Raw genomic sequence first — 22977 nt, 5'->3', positions numbered from 1 at the left:
CATAACTCAGCTCCTAAAAGCATCTATAAAAAACTCACACACTTCTTAAATGAATAATGTTTATTTTCATTAAACCAAGACAAACTCTCAAAATGAACACAAAGATAAAAATTCAAGGTGGTTGGCAAGGGGGGGGGGGAAAAAAAGATAAACTGCACATCATGAACGTTATTTTTGTGGGCTCAAAAATGTTTGTGAATAAAATAACACTGGCACACAGCACTGGCACTTCCCCACAGAACAAAACCAGCAGAATTTTCCTCTCTCTTTTAGTCAGTAGTTCCACGAAAACTAAACATACACACGCACACACATGCAGCCTGCAACCTCCACAGCCAGGTTTACCACGGGAATTTGGAACAATCCTCTGTCAGAAGTCCCAAAATTGTAGCAAAACATTTATTCTACTGCATTTTCATACCTGGTGGATTTTATAAGACTTTTCTTCACAAACACAATCAGTTTTCCAGTGTTTACTAGAAGTGCTTCAAACTGTGTCAGTGCTTGCAAACAGGCCTGGGGCATTCACAAAACCTGATTTAGCTGATGCAGATTAAAACACTCCTGCCCCAAATCAAAGCCACTGAAATCCAATTTGGCCTCTTGCTTTCACTGGGCTCCCAATTAGCTACAGCATTGGACAAAACACACAAACAACACTGATTTTTAAGGGGTTGAATCAAAATCTTCCCCCTTGAAAGCAGGATTTTCAAGTATTGCTATCCTAGTCTTCTAACACCCACTGGAAATCATCAGGGAACAAGACAAACAAACAAAAAAACCCAAATGGAGGGAAGAGCATTTAAACAACCTCCCTCTCCTTACCCCAAACCCCACCCTCCTCCCACCCAGGCTCTTGCTGACTTAATTCCAAACTCAATTTATTGTACAGCCATGAGCTGGAATAAGCTTTCCCTGAGTGCTCTTTCTACCTGTTTCAAAAAGTCAGAATGTGTTTCCTTGAATTCAGCCATTCTTATTGTTATTATTATTATTATTATTATTATTGCCATTTTCTTTGCTAATATGCCATGTATTTTCTAGGCAAGTGGTTTCATTTTGGTAGCCCTGGATTGGACAAACTTGTATTCTATTGCTCCAAAGACAGAACTTGAAAGTGCTCCTGACTTCTGAACAAAAAGGTACCCAGGCAGGTTTCAGAGAGCAGCTAGACCCCAAAAAAAAGCTCTGCATGCACAAACCTTTGCAATGAGACATCTCTGCTGCAAGATGCAGAATTAACAGTGGATCTGCTTGGATATTTAGTGGCACAGCATCCATAAAACTGCTTTGCATCCTAAAGTCTGGGTGCTGGAAGGGAACCAGACACCGCAAGGGGAGCGAGGAACGAGGGTGAGCATTAATTCCACACGGCAGGTAAAGCAAAGTGGTTCACATGCAGGGTGCAAAGCTGCATCACCAGGGCTCTGATTTCAGCTCTGGAGGTCTAGTCCCTCCCTCCCTGCTGCCCACCTGCAGATGGGTGGAGCTGTGTCATGGACACCAGAAGGAAGCCTCAGAACTGCAGGAAAATTTCGCTTCAACAGGTCTAAAGTCACAGGTATTATTGCCATGAGCTGGAAATGCAAATCCCCAGGGGACCGACCTAAAATGGGCCATCAAACACTGCACAAGGTAAATACATGAGGAGATTTGTGTTAATGCTGCTGAGTGCACTCAGAGCTCAGTAGTCTTGCTTTGCCCCTTTTCAGTATTTCTGGCATACCAAAAAGGCCTATTTCTGTCTTCCCCCATAAATAAAGTTAGTCTGATAATTTAATTCTGTAGATTTATAAAATATTTTCTGTGCAACTTAACACAATAGCCTAAAAAAAAAAAAAAAGAAGGAAAAAAAAAAGGCAATTAAATTTAAATTTAAGAAATAGGATATTTACAATTAAAATAAGTACAGACCTTACTGGATTTGCATTCATTTATGGCACAAAATAATTTACAAGGCTGAAAGCAATAAATAAGTCACTGGAAAGCTTTTAGAGATGTGCATTCTCCATGTCAGAGTGCAGTGGAGTTTCAGGAAGCAGTAAGGAATTCTGGTCAAAGGGTGCTCATGACTCCTTATGTGGGACGGCCTTGCCCAAAACGGGATTTTGACCTGGAATGAAAACACAAAATAAGCACATTTATATATATATTTTTTTTTTTACATTATTAATGTAGGGGTTTTTTTGATGTGTGGGTTTTTTGGGGGTTTGTTTTTGGAAAGAGGACAAAGAATGGGTTGAAAATCTCGGCTGACACTTTTCCAGTTATCCAAAACTCCACAAAAAATTACATCGGAGCTGGAGTGAACTTCCCACCCCAGAAGGTGTCAAGCAGCTCTAAGAGTTTCACTCTCTTAGCTCCAATTTAATTTGACAAAAAGTGTGAAATAAGAGATGTTTTAATTCAAACACCATCCCCCTCCACACACACACCTGAGAATCCAAGTTTTGCTCCTTCCTTTTCATTTGCAATTCTCACCTGACATTCTTCTCGGGGTTGTTTTGCCGGGCGCTGAGCTGTGCCGAGGCCTTGATCTGAGCTTCAAGCCTGGAATAAATCCCTCCTGCATACTGGAATCCATGGGAAAAAAAAAAAAACATCAAGTTTTGGCATTATTTCAATGTAATCAGTGACTTTTCATAGAAATCCAGCAGAATTTATGGCGTCCTTGGTTTCATTAGCACAAGCCAGGACTGGAATTTTTAAACCTGTTTTATTTTCCATGACCGGTTTTTTAAAGGTGGTGAATTTGAAATCTTATTTTAAACCATAATCCCACCAAAAGGTCATGCTTGGGGCAAAATGAAGGTTGATAAAATTCAGTTCTTTAGCTGAAGTGTTGAACAGTTGGTGTTTATATTTGTGTTAGATGTTTTTGTCAACCAAGGCTCACTTGAATTCTGTCAACTGCACCAGGACAAATCTTACTTCTTTGCTGTCCTTTGACTTGACTCGGTCAAGGTCCCCCAGTCTCATTTTTATTAAATGCCCTGTAATCTCAGACATTCTTCTCTGATCTGTCAGAAATAAGAAAGGATTTTTAGAGAAGAGGTTTTCCTTGCTGCTGAATACAAAAGAGAAGAATTAGACACACAAATTAGTGATGCTGGATTTGTAAAATTAACTTTCTTTTCAGCTCCTGTAAAAATCTTGAACGCCCAAGATCCTAAATCCTGATGGATAATTTAGGATAATTTAGTCTCAGCAGCCTTCTTGGCAAATATCAGAATCAACCTCAGGCAATACACTGAGATCAAAATCTATGGAAATTGTTTGGAGGCAGAGGTTTTCCAAACAGTAAAAATGCACAGGAGTCTCAGGAGAGATTAAAAAAAGGCAGAACAAATGAACAGAACAATATTTTAGTCAGAGAGACTGGGAAAGAGATAGAAATGGATGTTTCTCTCTTATCTGCACGGACAACAAATGCCACAGGGATGAAATAAAATCATTTGCATAGTCACGAGATGAAACCACTACAACCTCTGTAGGTTACGTGCTGACATTCCAAATAAAGCACACAAATCCCCAAAAGGTTAAACCCAACCTAAAGGTGTCCAAGCAGCCACATTTGCAGCAAACTGCCTGTTTCTTATGGAGAACACGAGGCAAAGAAAACGCTCCCAACTTTAGGAGAACTAAACTCATGAAAGAACAGACCGTCTTCTCTCTGAGCATCTTGGTTGTATCTCAGCGACCTGGAGGCATCCCACTTGTTCTGCTGCACGCTGACGCTGCTTGGGAGAAGAAAGATTGCACACAACATCACCAAAGGGGTGTTTTGATGGAGAGGGAGACACTAAAACAGGTTCTCAGGGGCTTGGGAAACGACTTACATGAAGGGAGATGCATCTCGGGAACTCGGCTGTAGGAGAAAGGAAAGCACATCGAGGGTGTTTGAAGATCAATTTAAAACTTAAGGGAGAATTCCCTGCTAATCAACCCAAGCCAAGAGCTTGGTTTCCCAGCTAGGATTTTACCTTCTCAGGTGGTTTCTCCCTTTTCTGGACACTGGGGGAAGAAAGCACTTTCTTTGGGTGCCTGGAGGATTTCTTTAATTTCTCCTTTCTCCCTGCTGATGGAAGAAACACCCGCTCACACCGGCACAGATATTTGGAATCTCTCAACTACACAGCTACAGGAGAATTTTTTTCCCCCTCTATCCCTTTACAAGCAGTGTAAATTAACAGGCTGTTTTCCTTTTCTTTGGGTTGCAGGCATGCTGATACACATTACCCAAATGCTCTTCTATCAGAAGTGAACAGGCACTCCAAGATATATTTAAAATGCAGAGTGGTTACACACAACAGCATCAATTCTTTGAATTTAAAAAGATGTGCACATAGAAGCCACATTTTTGGCCATATTAACTCAGTCAACAAGTTCTGAGTGCTATCAGACCAAATTTTCACTCAACATGTGTATTTTTTTTTAACAGACTGGCACAACTCCAATCCCTTTGAATCAAGATAAAAAGAACAAAGAAGTGCCTCTGTTCAAGTGATTCTTGGGTAGGGTGAAAAGCAGAAGCTGCCTTTTGGTTTGCCATGTTCCTGAGCCCCTTAACACATTAAAAAAATAAAAAAAAAAAAGAATCAAAAAAAAAAAGGAACAAAAATCATTTTAGATCCTACAGAGCTCATCTGCAATGCATCTTTAGCCACATTCCCCAGTCATTCCAGCATGTAACCCAAAGAATATTTTGCATATAAAAACAGTCATGTAACTACTGCCTTTTCTGTCAGCATTTATTTTGTATAATCTCATAGAAGTCATTTGGTAGTTTCCTGAGCAGCTCTGAGGACACCTCAGACATGAATAGCTGCAGCTTTCCTTGTCTGCCAGTGACTTCTGATGGCACCAAGCAGGGGGGTATAATTTGTACCTAATCACAGAGAAAAACCACAAATAAATTCAAGTAACATTAGGCATTTTAAAAAAATAAAAACTAATGTTCAGAATCTGCTCAAAGAAGACTTTTGCTGCCTGTGTCTAAAGCCCAGGGAGGAGGACTGGAGAGACTTTGTTGCACCTGGTTTCTTGCACACTTCTTCTTCATCCCCCACTTCATCCTCAGTGACCTCTGAGCCAGTGGTGTACTCCTCCTCTTCAGACAGCAGTGACTGCTGCTTCTAATCGACAGCAGGAGAGGTTAGAGGTTAAAAGTGAGGTTTGAATTTCTATGAAGTGATGGATTAAATGTGTCTTGAAGGAGCTCCCTGTCTCAGTGAGGTAACTGCGTGCATAGCTGGGTCCGAGGACACAGCTCGCAAGGGTTGAGGAAGGATTTTCAAATCTTTGCTTAAAATGCTTGGATATTTCGATTTCTGTTTCTTCCAAGTTGTCAAACATTTTAATAGGTTGCCCAGGGAAGCTGTAGAATCTCCATCTTAGGTTGGATGCGCCCCTGAGCAAAGCAGTACAGCTTGGAAGTCGAATTTAACTTGGAAGGTGGGAAGGAATACAAAGGTGACCAGGAGAGATCCCTTCCAGCCTGTATTACTGGATGATTCCAGGTTTAAAATCCAATGTATTGCTGGCTGTGCTATTTTTCTAATTAATAAGAAAAATTTCTCATGGTAGTAAATGTCTGAGCAAGCCACTTAATTACAGAACACAGGAAAATACAAGTTTACAAAGGGTTCTGCTCGGGCTTGCTGCATCCTGCAAAGAGCCTGAAACACTGAGATATTCAGTAATTAAATACGGTAATTAAATAATTGCAGTGCCCTACAAACACACACAGATCACACCAGAGCTATCTGCACTCATCATTTATTGCAAGCTGGGCTGGAATAGCTGGTTTTTGTGAACTCTTCCTGATACCTTTGGGTTTTTTTTATCTTCTATCATCACAAACTACAGGCTCCAGCACTGCAACAGATGGGCTCCCAGGGAACAGTTCCCAACACATCAGCACACAATTATGGAAATATTAACGTGATGTTTACATTGTTGGAATATGCACACATGTCTAAGGTCAGTGATAATGTGTGCCTGGGAATCCATGGGAAATGATGGAGCTTAACGAGTTCAAAAAAGTAGTGCTTCACACACAGTCTGTACTTTCTTGTAAGAGGTGTTGCTGTTCTGCAGCCTCCAAATTAAAGCAGAAGCAAGAAAATGCATTTTTCTAATTCATTAGAAAATAAGACAAAAAATCAAAGCTAGTTCTGTGCTAGTACAGAAGACCAAACAATTAAAATGATGAATAAAATGTTTTACTAACCAGCTGTAAAGCCCAGTTCTTCAGAGACAGAAACTGCAGTCACAAAGAGAGAGAAAGGGTGTAAGTCAAAGAACTAATAATAATTAGGAATTTTTTAAAAGTGAGTGGAATTCAAAAATACAAGTGTTATGTTATAATAACATCTTGGAGGGAGGCAAAAAACCACAACCAAAACAACCCCCCCAGTTACTGTTCTTTATTTATGGACCTGCAGAAGTCAGGTGGAGATCCTCAGAGACATCAGCAGACAGAAACAAGGCAGCAACTTTTAAAATACATCACGTGGCAAATATTTTAAAGCATGACTAGATCCTTAAATATCATCAGTTTAATCCCTCTGATGTACAGAAAGACAGGGCAGAGATTCTGCCTTTTCACCAACCAGGTATTTTGGCCACATGACACCCTGCAATGCTCAGCAGTAGGAGTTTAGTTTTTATTAAAAGCTGTCCAACAACTACTTCAAAGTATTTTTTTAAGAATCTTCATTGTCAGAAATAAGGGAGGGGAAAAAAAAAAAAAGTAAAAATCAGTACTCACAGCGTTGATTTCTCCAGTTTTGGGACCCCAGGGAGTGTTTGGTTCTACGAGCACATCACATTCAAGGCCTTTTTCATCACCAAGCCCAATACCAGAATCACTGGGAGAGAAAAACATAAACCAAAAATGAATATTTCTATTTCCCAGCTTCAGAATCAGTCTGTCTTTGCTCATCACAAATCAAGAGAGAAGACAGACCTCCGAGTCAGCCACGTCACATTTTGATAACAATACATTAAAATACAAAGATAGGAGTGGATGCTTTTGGAGGTTGAATGACTAAATGCCTGCTTGAAATGCAAAAGGAAAAAGCACTTGTTCTTCTCTTCCCAATTTCCAGCTAAACAAGTTATCTTTAAAAAGTCCTGTGACTCATTTTAAGATGGGAGAGAACTCAAATGGAACGAGCACACAGTGCTGAAGGCCAAGTTATTTCAGTCACAACACTACAATGTTCTTACCTATTCTCATCTTTAGTGAAAGGAACAACTATCACATCTCTGTGATGCAGCAGATCATTCAATATTTGAGTAGTCTGAGATGGCAAAGCATCCCCATCCTCATCTCCCGACGGTAACTCAACCATGTGATCCCTCACTTTGCAGCCCTGGGACACAGAAGATCAAACACCAGAGTTAACGGGAAGAACTGATGTCAGCAAGTGCAACATCAAAAGCTGAACTTTTGAACTCGTGTCCCCAGGTCCTGACAACAATTTACAACCTTTCATTTGGCAAAAGATTTCATTTTCATAAGACGCTGTAGCCCCCCTAGCCAGATATGATGCTCTGTTACAGGTGAGCTGCTCTTGAAGTACCTTTGGGAGGGTCGTGGGATTGAAATACCTTTGGGAGGGTCGTGGGATCGAACCGAAGGACTTTCTGGTTGCAACAGGGATACACTCCTGTCCCACTGGAGCCCAGAGCACTGGCTACACCTGGATAAAGAACTGCCTGGGGATGGTACTGGCAGTGGGAGAATTCAGTGCACAGGAAAGACTACATTAGGAAAACAAGAGAGAGAGAGAGAGGTGAGATTACCCGTGGAAGTCAAAATTTTGCTCTATGAAGAACATACACCAAGCTTTATTCCCATGTGTTTTCCAAACTGCTTTGATCCTTCCCTCACCCCCCAAAAGTCACCCACCACGAGCCCAAGTGAAATTGTACTGACTTGGTTACATCTTGAGCAGCTCAGCCAGTTGACAGTCCCCCAGAGGCGCCAGTAAACGTCCCTCCAAGACTTCAGTTCCTCGTGGAGGCCAATTAAATACTCATGGACTTCCCAGGTTTTGTCTCTGAGAAAAAGCCAAACATCAGGTCACACACACAGAGTCATGACTCTTGTTTTCATCCTGTCACCAGAACAGGGAGGTGGAAAAGGAGCAGAACAATATGTGTTCCACTAGTGAAACACCCTCAGCAGAGTTAGAGGATACAATGTGAGCCAATCGTGACTAAATTCAGAGCGTGACAGAAGAGCCTTTATTCTTCCACAAATCACCAATAACACTTACAGCTTGATTCATCTCAAAAACCACACACTGCAAATTTGTAAGCTAAATATCTTCTGTTTGTAAGCTAAATATCATCTTCCTATCTGCAACACAACAGTAATTGCTTAGTTTGGAGTTCAAGTTTGAAAACACAAGCAAAACCACATTTTTTGATGAGTGTACACATCTGACACCTCTAATCTTAAAATTACAGGCTTTGCTCCTTCCTAGTGATCAAATGAGACACACCTCTTCAGAATTCAAAGGAGAATATGCAGCTTGCAGTGGAGCACGTTACCTTCAGGAAGAGCAGATACAATTTCCCCCAGGTTTTAAGCCCTGGTCTGAACCATTTTTTGTTACATGGACTCCTGGTCTTGGCTAAGAGAGCAGTACTTGCAACTGGAAGTTAGTTCTAGGCACCACTAGAGGACCAGTAAATAGAAACCTATTTTTAAGTCATTAAAGATGGGCTTGGATTAGCTCCTGAGCCTGGATTCATTAGTGGCCAGGATCACTGCTCAGTAAACAAACTCAGCGTACACAAGCAGTGACGAGAACCACAGGGCAACCAACCAGAAGCCAAATAATCCTCTGAGTAACTGGAAAGCCCTGCACATTTATCTGTTGGGAACTGCAGAGCAGCTCCACAGGAAAGTAACACAATTCATCAACTTTACATGGCTAATCACCAGTGATCCTGATGGGTCAGGACAGGGTCACAAGCTGGGGTTCTATTTAGACTAATCCACACCTTGGAATAACTGCTGGGAGGTAACACTGAATAAACGTTGCTCCAGGAGCTGATCTGGGATTGTTTTGGATGTCCTGAACGAAACAGATCTGAAGAAAAAGGTCTCCTGTTATTAAATTTCCCACATCTTTCTCAAAGGGAGCATGTAAGGAGGAAGGAAACTGCAGCTGATCAGGTACTGATTTCATCAAAAGGAGGATCCAGCTGTTCACAACCCTGGATCAAACAGCCAGGATTGAATTAAACATTTGTGCCAAGTGAATCCAGGAGAGGTCCTGGAAGCTCCTCTGACAAAGACTTTGGAACAGACAAACAACTGGCAATGTTTATTTATAGCAGTCTTTAAGCAGGTTGAATATTTGATTTGACAGTGCAAAGTCGGTCCAGAAAACATTCCTTGGATTTTCTGTGCTGGCAGAGGTGGATCTACCCTTCACTAACAAACAGAAACGCAGCCTTTCATTTAATTGGTCTTCAACCACACACATCTTAAAATCCTCTGATGAAAGAATTAGCTGAGTATTTTCTATTTAAGGCAGTACAACCCAAAATAGCCCTCCCAGTAATCGTGGCTGCAGTTTTTCCAGTTCCCTTCAGCAGCAGCACTGCTGAATGAATTTGAGAAGTACATCATCATAATTATCCTCCCCTCCCCCTTTTTTTTTGCTAGAAGTCAACAAGAAGTTGACATTTTTCATACACTCTTAACATATGTATAACTCATTTTATGAGTACCTTGTAAAATCACCCAAAATCATCAAGTTGAAGAAATATTTATGTGTGTATATATATATTCACTACCTTATATGAACATAGACAATATTCCCATGTTGATCTATGTTGATTTTTCCCGGCACACAAGGAATTCTCCTCTCAGTTTCTTTAGTTATCAGCTTTTTACACAAACAACACCTAGGTTATAAAAACAAGAACAGAGAAAGAAAGACAGGAAGCACTGGAGTTAAGAGCAGGACCTCAAAACACAGGGACTGCCCTTGCAGCTGAAGCAGCAACATAAAAAGGCCATACCTGTACAATGTTGCTGCATTTCCTCTGGAATCTGGATTTACATACTCTGGATCAAACAGCCTCTCAATCTTCTTGCAGAAAAGTTTACTATTAATGACAGCAACACAGCTTTAGCCATTAGAAAAAACTGAAAACTGCTTTATGTATAGTCAGATTATTTATACTCTGATAAGTAAAGTCACTCTCAGAATCGAACTTTTAACATAATTTTCCTTTAAATTATCCTGTTCATCTCTTATTTTCACATTGATGTGAAATTCTCAGGCTGCCACCTGAGAATTCCTGAATAATTTGTCCAGGTCACACTCCCAGCGTGGCCTTTCCTTTCTTTCATCATTTTAATATAAAATTATTACGTCACACGGTGATGTTCTGCATTAAAGATACATTATATGAGGATATAAATTGTGTGTGTAGATATATATAATTTCAAACCCCACAGGCTTAGCTGTTGTGAAATATGATCCAAAAAGCTCAACAGCACTTACAGAGCAAAAATTACCTCTTAAATTTGTCTCTTTTGTCCTTCAGCTCTTCCAGCTCGTTGTGCCTGAAGAGATCAGCAATGTGTGTGACCAGATTAGCGTTGATGCAGTTCATGTTACAAGGGGTGGCTACAATGGCATTCATATTTTTGTGACAATAGTGAATACATTTTTCCACCTAGGAGAAACAGAAACATGAGTGTTAAGGAATTGCAGACAAAACTCACAGTAACTGCTTCAAGATTTTTATTTTTTTTTATTTAAGTGTGGTGTTTTGGAAAACTATTTCAGTTCAACTCAAAAATAAGAAGTCTCAGATTTGCTTCAAAGAGGCTCTGAATTAATGTGACTATCAGTTAGTTTATGTTCTCCTCCAAAATCTACAGAGCAAGCACTTCTACAAGTGTTTCATCTTCAACAAGTGGTACCTTCCAAGTGCTTGTAAAAAGAGAACCATTATATATATTTATTTATATTATTTATACCCACATTATATACAGTATTGCCTGGATCTCAATTTAAACACTTTCCTGTGGGTCCCCCCAGTGACAGGATTTTTGACAGACATTTAACAATCAGTCAGTAAATATTACTTATATAGAGCTGAAAGACCAGATCCTAAATTGCACAGGTGTTGTTGAAGGAAAAAAAAAGGGATATAAAACATAGATAATCATTTAATTCATAATCTTCTTTGATAAAACTATGAAAAGTAAGTTAGTGATGGCACTGAATAGGAAAGGTGTTGAAAGTTCCAAACTGTTCTCATTGCATCCCCTGTTAATGGAACAGCCAAAGCACAACAAACAAGCTGGTGAACAGCTGGTAATTAACTGTGCCCTCATGGCAGAGAATCAATCTTCCTAAATACTTACTAATGAATCCATCTTCAAAAACTCGGAAGAAATAAGAATTGATATGACATTTGATGGTTCTAAAAGAAAACAAAAAAAGGTTTGTTTGTTGGGTTTTTTTTTTACATCATTAATTTTTGTAATATTTATCACACCCTTCCCTCTGCACATTTAGTATCATTTTACCCATCAACCTGCCATTCCATCTTCCAATACACAGAACATTTTCCACCTTAAGAAACAAACCTTTGGCTTATCATTTAGGTGGCCAGAGTACAACTATAACAACCTGGAATTTATTAGAACTGGGAAAAGTGGCTTCACGGGGATACCATGATTAAAAAATGACACAACAAGATTAACTTCCATCTGTAGCCATCACACCCAGCTGAGATTTTAATTCACACAACCTTTGCATTGCAAGTTATATTTTAAAAAATGGTAGGAAAGGCTCATAAAAAAATCAAAAACTTGCTTCCAATCCATAAAGGCAAAGGCTCTTCTACCATTGTATCAGATTGCATGGAAATGGCAGAAAACACTGCAATTGTTGAGCAGAGGAGAAACAAAACAACCCCCAACACTCATCAGTATTTTAAAACTACCACTCTGCTGTTGGCCAGGTCTGAAGAGCCTTAATTAAAAATGCCAGATCCCCAAAATCAGAGCTCTTTGAGTGCTTCTAAGCTGGGAAAGTGCCTCAAAGCTGGAAAAGCAGAGACATCTCCTACAATCACCAGAGCACCTCTGTTGCCACACTCGCCAAACCTCAGCGTAATGGTCAGGAACAAAGAGGCCAAACCGCATCATCTCCAACCAGCACCGGCCACAACGAGCCCACCACGAACCATCTGCAGGTTTCCTATTACCTAAAGTGGGCATTTCGTTGAGCTCGGAGTCTCGGGTGTTCCTCTTGACGTATCTGATGAGCCAGTCGAAGATGTGGACGTCGCAGTGCACGGAGATGTCGACCTCCTCCCAGCGCTGCGCGTCCACCGACAGGTACTCGCCGAAGTACTTCATTTCCGACACCAGGAGGTCTCGGGGGCACACAAAATCCTCTCGGAGGTTTTTGGCTTCGTCACACACGTGGATCACCATATTTGGCCTCAAAAAAACCAAACAAAAAGCCACAAGATAAATTAGGACCTTAAGCCAGTAACATCAAATGCCAGCGATCACATTCCCCGGCTCTGGATCTGGTGGCACTAACAGGGGTTTTGTCACCAGAAGGAAAACAAATCGCAGTTATTAATATTAATATTAATCCCAGCTATTAATAGAAGCTGTTGTTGGATGGTATTGTCATGGGGAGAGGGCAGATGCATACGCTCTGGGTAATTCAATTAAGGCACAGGAGATGGAAGATTAATTATTAGTTGTAGGATACTACCTGAATTACGTGGAGAACTTGTTTGTTCTCCCTTTTTAATTTCCTTAAAATAATAAGAATAAAATAAAATATATACATACATGCCTAAGTTAATGAGGCACCGAGGACAATAGCTGCTTACAGCAGCAATTTTCATCTGTGGAAATTAAATTGGTTTATTGTATGTTAAAATGTCTATTTCTTAATATCAAAGCTGGAATCAGTAAAGGTTGTCTCTACAGAAAGTTGGTTGCTGTTGGGTTTCAACCAAACATTATTTTATGTGTATTTATGCAGGATGGAAAACAGGGATGTGATGGTATCACAGTGACACGCGTGGCTACTGGAATTCATGGTAAAATTTTTCATTTACCCCTTTTTTTCCTGTTTTTACATAGGACAAATTTACGTTCCTAGGATTTTTTTTTTCATTAAACATTCTTGAGCTTCAATCTTGTCTCTTTTAAAATCAGGTTATGTTTCCCATTCCTGCCACAGCAGAGATCAATCACCCAGAGGAACACAATGGACAGATTTATAAATATCCCTACTGCACTCAAAACTTCCCTTTTTATTAGTTGTTCTCTTTCTGGTAGCAGAAGAGCATGAGCCATTTAGACATCACTCTGTCAGTTCTACAACCCCCCAGATAACAAACCCACAGAGAACTCCTTACCCCTGGCTTTCCTCACTGCTTTCTCCACTGTTATGTACAGGACCTTTCTCAGATTCTGAAGAATTCCTGGTGGAGGTTGCACTGGGCCTTCCTTCAATGCAAGGAGAAAAGGGGCTGCATTAGAACAAAAATGCCTGACCTGCTGTTCTCCAGCACCTTGGAGACACAGCCTAAGTGTGGCTGCTATGCTGGAGCAATGGGACACAGCAAACAACCCATCTGCTGCTAAACAACCCAAATTCCTGCTCTGAATGTACTGGGAATTCACACCAGCAGCGCTGCTGGGCTGCCCAGACACTTGGCTACAAACACACATCAGTCCTGTCTCAGCACAGAGCATGGGGATTCACAGCCTGCAGCACTTCCCTCTGGGAATACAACCCATTCCTTCAGCTCTCCTTGGCTGCCCTGTGGGATGTGAGTCTTAAGACTCTGCCACATCAAACCTTCTCTTTCCAGAAGGCTTTGCTGCCAGGACATAACAACTTGAGACTAATTCCACCTCTCACCCAGAATGTTGTCAGCTTGGAAATTAAGCCCTGTCCAAACAGAAGCACAGAAGACTTTTAAGAGGTGTTTTCACCAAGTTTTTCCACACATGTGGCTCAAACATGTGGCTGATGATGTAAAACAAGGCTCAAAGAAAGCAGAGCACGAGATCTGACTAGTCCTAGATGGAGGTTATTCCAGGACCAAGGGACAGCTGCACTTCAAACAGTTTGTCTTCACAAGCAGCAAAAAGGGGATACAAAACCCAGTGAAGTCCAGGGGGTCTGGTCCCCAAATCCAGTGAGTTCTGGGGCAGGGGACAATGAAAAACTCTTCACTGGGATGATGAATCACTGCAATCTGAGACTTCAAGAATCTCACTTACAGGTCAGGAAGATTATTCTTTTTTAAACAATGGAAGGGCACACTTCTGTCTTCCCCTGATGAAAACCCATAAGGTCATTATTTTCCATGATTACACCATTCCCTCAGATTTTTTAGGAGTTCCAGAAGCATCTTCTCCCTCTTGTGTAACATAAGAGGCTGCACTCTTCTGAAGAAGATTAAAATAGACCTCTTCATCTTCTGGCTAAATAACTACAGCAGACTGACAGCAAAAGTGATATGGAACAGCAGTTGTGCCCTTCAGGAAACCAAATTATCCTTCCAGAGGCAGAAGAAACAAAACTTTCTTCAAAGATACAGCCTTGCCCAGCTAAGCCTCAGTAAGGCCAGAATAGAGGGAAGACAGTAAATAAAAGGGGAAGATTCACCTGACAGAGCCCAATAAAACCCTGGAAAGGGCTGGTGCAGCCACAGCCATCCCAGGGCAGGCAGGGCAGGTGGGAGATTGGGAATGCCAGGGAAGGTGAGAGCTTTAAAGGAAGGGACTGGGGAAATACATGGCATGAAGGAATTCTGTCTGCAAATACTGAGAAGGTTATTTTGGACACTGGGAAGTTATTTGTTAAAGGAAATAATGCTGACAATAATATGCAACACAGGTAACTTGACCACATGTTTCTTCCTGTCTTTTGTTTCCCCCCCCCGAAAAGCTTACAGATTGATTGACTTCTGAAAATTAGTAATAAATGCTCTGGGTAAAAGGCTATCCTATATGCTTGTTTACTGCCATAAAATGCATTCAGAGGGACTGAACAGCAGTTTGCCTCATAATTAGCGAGTATTAAATGAGCTTTTATAACTCAGCCAGAAGCAGAATCCAGCTCAAAATGAGCTTGGTCCCATTTGCTTTCCCTTGCTGTTACTCCTGACTACAAACAAATGCAAACAGGCCCAAAATTCTTGATCCTCACAATAAGCAAATGTGGAAAAAAATCCACTAGGAAGTAATTAATTAAGCAAAATGCGTTTACAAATAGGCTTTTCTCAAATCCCCAATTCTGAAACGTCCAAATATTAAGAAGGTGAGTTCACTCAAGCCTGTGAGAAAAAAAGATTAATTATCCTGATTTAATATCAACAAATTACTTATAAACAGAGCAAGTGACTTATCCAGAGTCACAAAGAACACAGAGAATAATCTCAGGCTAAGATCTGGGAGTAGGAAACACGACATTAGTGTACTTAACTGCATTAATGCTCATTACATGTATTACTTTGGTAAAAAGAAAACATGCACTGATTGTCTAAGGAGTTCTAGAAGCAGAGTTAGCTCATTAACTGCCTCCTGGGAAGCCACTAATCTTATAAATAGGCACCTGTGGGTGCCAGCAGCATTTATTCCACATCATGCATGTAACTACATAATTGAAAGCTGACTGGAAGCATTTTTTTTTTCAGTCTAGACCCTCCATGTACACGTTTCCGATATCACCTCTTGATTAGAGTTATTAAAAACACTTTATTCATCCCCCCCAAAGTTCAAACAGCTGGTTTTCTGCTGCCAAGAGAACAGTGAAAGCTGCAGCACTGTGAAGGACATCAGAACAGAGAATGTTTTGTTGAAGTGCTTCGCTGTGATCTTAATTTTTAACACAGAAACTGTTTATTCATTACTGAAGCAAATTTCTCATGCAACACATCGAGTCCTACAGGCACTGAAACATCTCAGTCTCTAATGAAAATGAGAGAATAACTATCACACATTTAATTACAACTTCTGACAGAAGTATTTAGGAACTCTTAACAATATTTAATTGTGATTGAATTCACAGCTAATAGGACTGGTCCTCTTCTGCCAAATGATTACTGGCACATATAATTGTCTAAGACACATTATATGTCATCACAAGACTGTCTCGCTTCAAAAATTAGCTGCATTATTCTCCAGCTCCTCCACAGCCACCTCGCCACGGAGCAGCAAGGGAAACACAGGGCTTGGAGCTGGGAGAGAAAGGTTTGGCCTGAAGGGATCACCTCCCCAGCCGCTCCCTGCAGCTTCTGCACACAACAGCCTCCAGTTATTGAATTAACGCTGCTTCACCTGCCTGCAAACGGCGGCAGCTTTGACAGCACACCCCAAAACCCCAACCAGAGGAGTCACCAGAAGGATTCGTGCCTTTTGGAAGGACGAGTTATTAAAAATACCCAAGCAAGCATCAGTTCTCAAACTAAACTCATGGCAAGTGCCTTCATGTACACGTTACACTGATAACTTAACTTTCCAAGGATGGACAACTGTTATTCCTGGGTGGACCTACCACTCAGGACAGACAAGCATGCACATATTGATTATCACCAAAGCCAATATATTTCAGAATGACCAAAAACATACCAGTTATGGTAATGGAATCCTGCCCAATAGCAGGCTCCTGAAACTCTGTCTGTGTATCGAGCAAGGAGGATTTGATGTACGTAGCTAAAGATTCCACAGGACTCCCACCAGCAGCCATCAGGGAATTATACTGGTTGTCAACAGGTGAACTTCCACTGCTTTTTAGCTCATCAAACCTTTTTGCACACTGTCACAAGATTAAATGATAGGACAATGAAGCAGGAGCTTTCAGTACATTGGTAATAACTATGACTCGAGATGGATACTGTATTTCCCATCTCCTGCATGGGAACAGTTACCGATATCAAACTTACAACGCTTCCTAATTGGTTTGTGGTATCAGGAAAGTGCAGAAATACACAGTAAAACAAGAGTTACACAATTAAACACTCCAACAGAAAGAGAAAAAATTAGATAGAACCCGTTTCAACTTTCATTTCCTTGAACACCCCGATTTCAAGCCCCGTTTACAAAATGGAAAGTTTTGAAACTTTGAATGGGGAGAGTTTGAATTCTCACTTTGTAACTAGTTCTTTTACCATAAACATGGTCAAATATCATCAGAAGTAGCTCTAGTAATTGGTTACTAATCTTTTTTTTTTTTTAAATTTTATGACCTCCACTCTGATTTGGACAAAAGTGGTGATTCCCACTGCAGTTCTCTTGACTTCCAATTCCCACTGCAGTTCTATTAACGTCCCATTCCCTATTTTGACAAACTAGAAAGTCTTTCTGTTCTGTAATTTGCACCCATACAATCACAATTATGGCTTAGGTTCAGCAGAGTCCTACACGCAGCTAATTTACACTTTCACCAGTAAATCTACTGAATTCCACAAGTGATGCTCCCGTGACACAGGTGTTGGGCTCCACTCCAGCAGCTGGTTTGATCCATTTATTTTGGGCTGATTTAACTGGCATTGCTTTGTGCCACCTGCCCCTTTGGGCCAGGGGCACACAGTGACACCCTTCTGATGTTCACGTCTCAAATTTTGTGGTGATGCCAGTCCACCATACACAACAAGTAAATGGGGACCTCTGTTTTCATGTAACTGCCTCGAAACGGGGACTCCACATATTTGAAACATTTCGCTCTTTCAAAGCAGAGTAATCAGACAATCACTAAGCAATCATATTGATTGGGGAGAGAGCTCACTGAATTGTTATTTTATTTGTTTAATGTGCATGGGACTTGTGCATACTGAGAGGTGAACAGCAGAGATGTCCCCGAGCACTTTGCCAAGCCCTTGGGAGGCAGCAACATTCCAGAGAGGCTTCTGCTCCCAATCCTTCATTTTTATGTTCTCAATCCAAGGTTACAGCAATGCTACAAATGTGAGCTGACACTCTGGATTATGTTTGCAAGGAAATTCAAGACCACTGGCTCGTTTTTCTTTCAGCTTTGCTGAATCACAAGGGCAGGAGACGTTTGCCTCTCTCAGCAAAAAGTCAAAATTATTACTAAAAATCCAAGCATTTCACCAGGAAATTCAGCAATCCGGAAAGAGAAGAGTATGGAAGTAGAAGGTTCTATTCCAATCAAAGAAGGAAAAATCCACATCTTGCAGGGTCAAGCAAGAGGCAACTGAACTCTTAACTACCTATCAGAGGTCTGGAGCTCCTACCTCCTTACAGTTGTAACAAACAAAATAGAAAGTTATGAGGTTTGCAAGTAAGGATACTAAAACCCCACATGAGGTCAGTGGGTACTGGCATCCTTTCATCAAAGTCCTAGCTATCTAATTTGAAATTGTTTTTTTTTATTCTGCTTTTTAACTTTTCATTTCCAGGAATTTTTATTCTTATTCTATACCAGTTCTAACGAAGGAAAATGCAGAATGCATTGTTTAATGTCAACATTCAGGTTCTCATAGAAACCAAAACATCTTTTTTTTAACCTACTGCTCATTGAACATTGCCAATTCTTTAGGCATAAATCACTCGAGGAACCAAAAATCCCTTAATTTCAATTTCCCTCCCTCCCCCCAAAATATTTTCTTTTCCACAAAGCATCACAAGTCGTTTTCTCAGCAAACTCACCTCTTTGGATGTATATCCTGGCACCAGCCTTGCCACACTGTCCCAGTTGATAGGCTGGGGAAACCCAATGAGGGAACACAGGATCATATCCAAAACCATTTGGTTGTTGTCATAGGGGAAGTTATTGTTTTCTGACAATCCACGGCTCATCTTTGGCTACTTAAGCCTAGAAGAGAAAGACTTGTCAGCAAGCCTCGCTGCATGGTCTGCTAAAGCTGGGTCTGTGTCACCTGCAGCACTCCGAAAATTCCCATGGGAAGTGTTTACAATCAAGTACTGAGGCTTTAGCTGACAAAATTGATGTATTCTCCAAACCTCGAGGGAGAAGCAGATGTGAAAAACAGAGATGCTTCCCAAAATCTCTGAGGCAGCCTAAGATATATTTAATCCCTGATTAGCTGGGATTATCAGTTCCAAAAACCTTCGGCTTCAAACTGAACGCCAGAACAAAGCATATATGGACAGTATTAAACACCTTTAAAAAAAAAAAAAAAATCAGCTCTCCCATTTTGAAAATTAAAGCATATTTAGGGTTGTTTTTTCTTTACCAAATAGCAACAGTAAAACACAGTAAAAGCTCCAATGACTGTTTTAGCAGGTGCTGGGAAAGAACTGCAGGCATTAATCAAGCGTTTCATGTTCAAGGAACAGCCAAAGAGCTTAGTAAGGATTCATACCTGGAAAGCCATTTGGAGCATTTCGGAAGGACCTTAAACAGATCACATAAATAAGAGAACTCAAAAGCCACACACAAATTTTTGACTGACAAAGCAAGTATTGTAGAGAAAATAACACTGGGACAGTAGTGGATTTAAGGGATCACTTGTTACTAAAAGTACACTACCCATGGATGTTTCCTTTGCATCACCCACTTTCTAAAAGAAAAGATATTTAAAACACACAAAATAGCCCTGACTTTGTTTCTGCCTCTAGGAGCTCTTCCAGCACTTGTTTTTTTTGTTTGTTTTGTTGGTAGAAACAGAAATCACGATAGCAGGTAAAGTGTAAGCTTTCAGCCTCTAAAAAGAGCAGCTGAATTAAAGCAGAAAGAAAACACCCAGAACCCACCAAGAGAATTCTTAGGTTTCCTACCAAAAAACAAACAAACAAAAAGACACGAAACAGAAGGCAATTTGACACAACAATTCTAACCAAACAAAATCTGCTGCAAAACACGTCAAACAGGGTATGTGAGCCCAAACTTTCCAGAGCCCAAACTTTCCAACCGAGAGGAGACAAAGGCAGGTCATCCCCTGCAGTCACCGTGTCCTGATTCCTCACCCTGCTGCACCTCCAAGCAGTGTCAGCGTGGTGGAGATTTCTCACTGACAGTGTGCAGACACATTGTCAGTGCCCAGGACAGCTCAGCACCGGCGGCAAAGCTCAAAGTGGTTACAAAATACAAAGCTGACTTCTTGTGCCACATCACGCAGCTGGTTTAAAAATATGGTTGCATGAGATAAGTCAGCACTGGAGCATTACAATCCCCTGGTCTCACACTGTAAAATAGGCTTAACGCGAGTAAAATTACCAGCGATGTCGATAATCCGTAAATCACCATTCGGAGGACTAGTTCTATGGGATGATTACACTGGGAAAGCAAGGAGAGAAAGGGAAAGCAGTTACTTTCCAACAATTTGGAGCCTATAACTCACAGGGAAAAATTTTGAGTGCTTCGCTGGTAACAAGTTTACTCCCCATCTCAGACCTACGAGCATGAAGCAAGCCGGGCATGAAGGGGATGACAGGTGCCCTAAAACGTGGTGACACCTTCACAGAGAATCAACTCTTGTCCTCTCAGGTATTTTTATTTCATTTGCTTACTCTGCACGTTAAAATACAGTTTTGTATACGCCTATTACTGCAAGGACAAACGAAAGAAGAGACTTAACTGCAAGCCAACAGAAGTTAAATATTTTTATTTATATTCTGGAATGGGCACAGGACTCCTCTTTGAGGTTTTACACTTGATTTTTAACATTTGCCTTTTTGGCCTTTAGGAAATCCTGTTGGAAATGCAGTTAAAGACACATGCAGGGTTCTGCCTCGTGCAAGAACTGTAAGAGCAGCAGCAAAAAGCCTGCAATAAATCATATTGTTAGGAGAGAAAGCAACTTCTACAGATTCTCTCCATTCTATTAATGCAACGAAAGCTCGAGTTAACCCTTCATCAGCTGTGGAAGTGGGAGGGGAAAAAAGCTGCAGAATTATTTAACTCTGACCAACTCATTTGAGACGCACAATATAGAAAGGATACACAAGAACAGGAATTTCTATTAATGCTCAGAATTTTAATAAATTGGTGCGGAGGATTCCTAAGAGTTAATTCATTATGCAGGAAGTTGCTTTGCATTACGGAAACGCACCGTCCCATGTAAGACCGACTTAATAAAAAATATTATTAATTAAAGCAAATAATTAATGCAAAGATGAAGAATTACTCCCCCCGTAAGAATAACCTGAGGGAAGGTGAAGATGGTGGGACGGGCACGATGTTCCTTCCACAGCCCCGAAACGCAGCGAAGTGATGCTGCAGAACGAGGAACAACAGCAACTTCGCGGCTTGCCGAAATTAAAAAATCGGAAGCTGTTCAAACGAAAACAATAAAAGCCGGTGCCAGGGTCGAGCCCCCCCTACAAGCGCAGCAGCCTCCTCGTGCGACGCCCTCAGTGCGGGCACCCCCGGCAGTCCCCCCCGGGGCGCTGTCCCAGGTTTACCTGGCGGCTCCCAGGCGCGGGGTTGGCGGGACGGGACGGGACGCGGCTCCTCCTCAGGCCGTGCCGGGGCGGCGGCTCCGCGGGGTACCGAGCGGGACGAGCGGGACTCAAGGGACTGCCGGTGCGGACCCGCCGCGCCCTCGCCCGCCGGCACCGCCCTCACGGGGAGGGCGGGACCGCCCTGAGGGGGGACGGAGGGGGGACGGTGCCCGCCAATTGGCGCCGGGAGGGCGCCGAGGCCCCGCCCCACAGCGGCGGGCGGAGCCAATGGGGGGGCGCGGGGCGCTCCCGCCCGCGGCGCGCGCCGGCCCCGCCTTTGCCGCAGTGCAGCGGCGGCCGCGGCGCCCCCTCGCGGCCCGCGCGAGGCGTCCGGTCGCCCCGGCAACGCCCCGCCCCCCCGCGCGCGGCGTCACGGTGACGTCACGGGGGTGAGGCGGCCCCGTGTCAGTCCCGTCCCGACACAACCTCGGGGGGGGGGGGGAGGGAACAAATGACGTCACAGGGCCCCTCCTGACGTAAGCATGGCACGTTAATTAAGCGAGAGCGTGTTAACCACTCTGCACTGCAAAGATAAGGAGCCTCAGCTTGAGTTTTACCCAGGGTTTCAGCTGCTCTGAATGTCCGATGCGCTATGAACTATCACAGCAATGACCAAACACTGAACTCAGAGTTAATGACACAGAACAGCCCAACAAACGGGTGTGTTCTACCAGTTACTCTGCAGAGGGTCAGACAGTCCCAATCCCATTCCTTACCCTGTGCCATCTACTGCGTCAAATATTCCCAAACATTTTAAGGTGACTTCCCTTGGGAAGCCACCTGTGCCTGCTAAAGTTTAGCACAGATCCCCTTTTCTTACGTAACAATCCTCCCCAGCCGTGCCTTGTAACTTCCCTTCCTTCTGGGTATTTTTGGAAGAATAACCAATATTAACTGTTTTCTTCCAAAAAGCCCACCCCTAAACTCTGCAGGAACACAGTGAGGGCAGAGAATGCCAAAAAAAACCAAAAAAACCACCAACCTGAAAAGTTCAGAAACAAAGGATTCCACCAATCTAGAAAAGGGTATGAAATCCAAATTCTCAAAGTCAGTCTGAAAGCTTCCCTTGGGTCTCAGGGAAAGCAGAAAATGCTCATATTATACCATCCCACAGCAATCCAGAGAATAAGGTGAAATATTGCTGGATTATGATGGCATTCAGTTATTTTTTAATTAAAACCTCTCTCCCATCTTCAATTTTACTCATTTGCTATTCTGGAGACTGTGCTTTATCAGCTACAATAACTCGAAGGTACTGGAACTATTGTTTTGCATTTTTAACTTCTAAAGCCAAAAAACTCTTAAAGAGAGCCTCTGACAGCGTAAATAATCCACGTGGTTAGTCTCAGAGTTTTGTGACTATTGTGTAATTTTGGGAATGTCAGTGGCTCCAAGCAGATAAAGATCCAGGGGTGCCTCTGTTACCAGTTAAACCAGTTACACCAGTGCATTTGCTCCAAGGAGAGATTATCCAGCTGGTTAAAGGCTGTGTTCAGCCACAGAACCCAGGAAAACCT

At 41.9% G+C, this 22977-nt stretch overlaps 1 protein-coding gene across 4 annotated transcripts; it reads right to left on the bottom strand.

Moving 5' to 3' along the window:
- Window positions 1-42: 42 nt before the first annotated feature.
- On the bottom strand, window positions 43-21565 carry SANBR (SANT and BTB domain regulator of CSR). Of its 4 annotated transcripts, none has more exons than XM_050316501.1 (21): window positions 21422-21565; window positions 18704-18869; window positions 16664-16850; window positions 13438-13528; window positions 12259-12497; window positions 11411-11469; window positions 10553-10713; window positions 10051-10137; window positions 9823-9933; window positions 7946-8069; window positions 7618-7770; window positions 7234-7379; window positions 6773-6872; window positions 6233-6265; window positions 5036-5135; window positions 3984-4078; window positions 3840-3868; window positions 3664-3740; window positions 2932-3020; window positions 2482-2573; window positions 43-2113 (listed from the first exon to the last, which is right to left on the bottom strand). In XM_050316501.1, the coding sequence occupies exons 2-21, from the start codon at window positions 18851-18853 to the stop codon at window positions 2077-2079; spliced, it is 2160 nt and encodes a 719-aa protein (XP_050172458.1). In that variant the 5' UTR covers window positions 18854-18869; window positions 21422-21565; the 3' UTR covers window positions 43-2076. The 4 variants fall into 4 exon arrangements, with proteins under 4 accessions (XP_050172458.1, XP_050172459.1, XP_050172460.1 ...); XM_050316502.1 differs by having other exon boundaries at window positions 3664-3737; XM_050316503.1 differs by having other exon boundaries at window positions 3664-3737; window positions 3984-4075.
- Between the last annotated feature and the right edge of the window lie 1412 nt (window positions 21566-22977).

Source organism: Myiozetetes cayanensis, unplaced genomic scaffold, assembly GCF_022539395.1.
Source record: "Myiozetetes cayanensis isolate MyiCay16 unplaced genomic scaffold, myiCay2020 scf2-11, whole genome shotgun sequence".
In the NCBI taxonomy this organism is placed as follows: domain Eukaryota; kingdom Metazoa; phylum Chordata; class Aves; order Passeriformes; family Tyrannidae; genus Myiozetetes; species Myiozetetes cayanensis.
The sequence above is the reverse complement of the archived record's forward strand: the minus strand, read 5'-3'. Positions and strand labels throughout refer to the sequence as shown.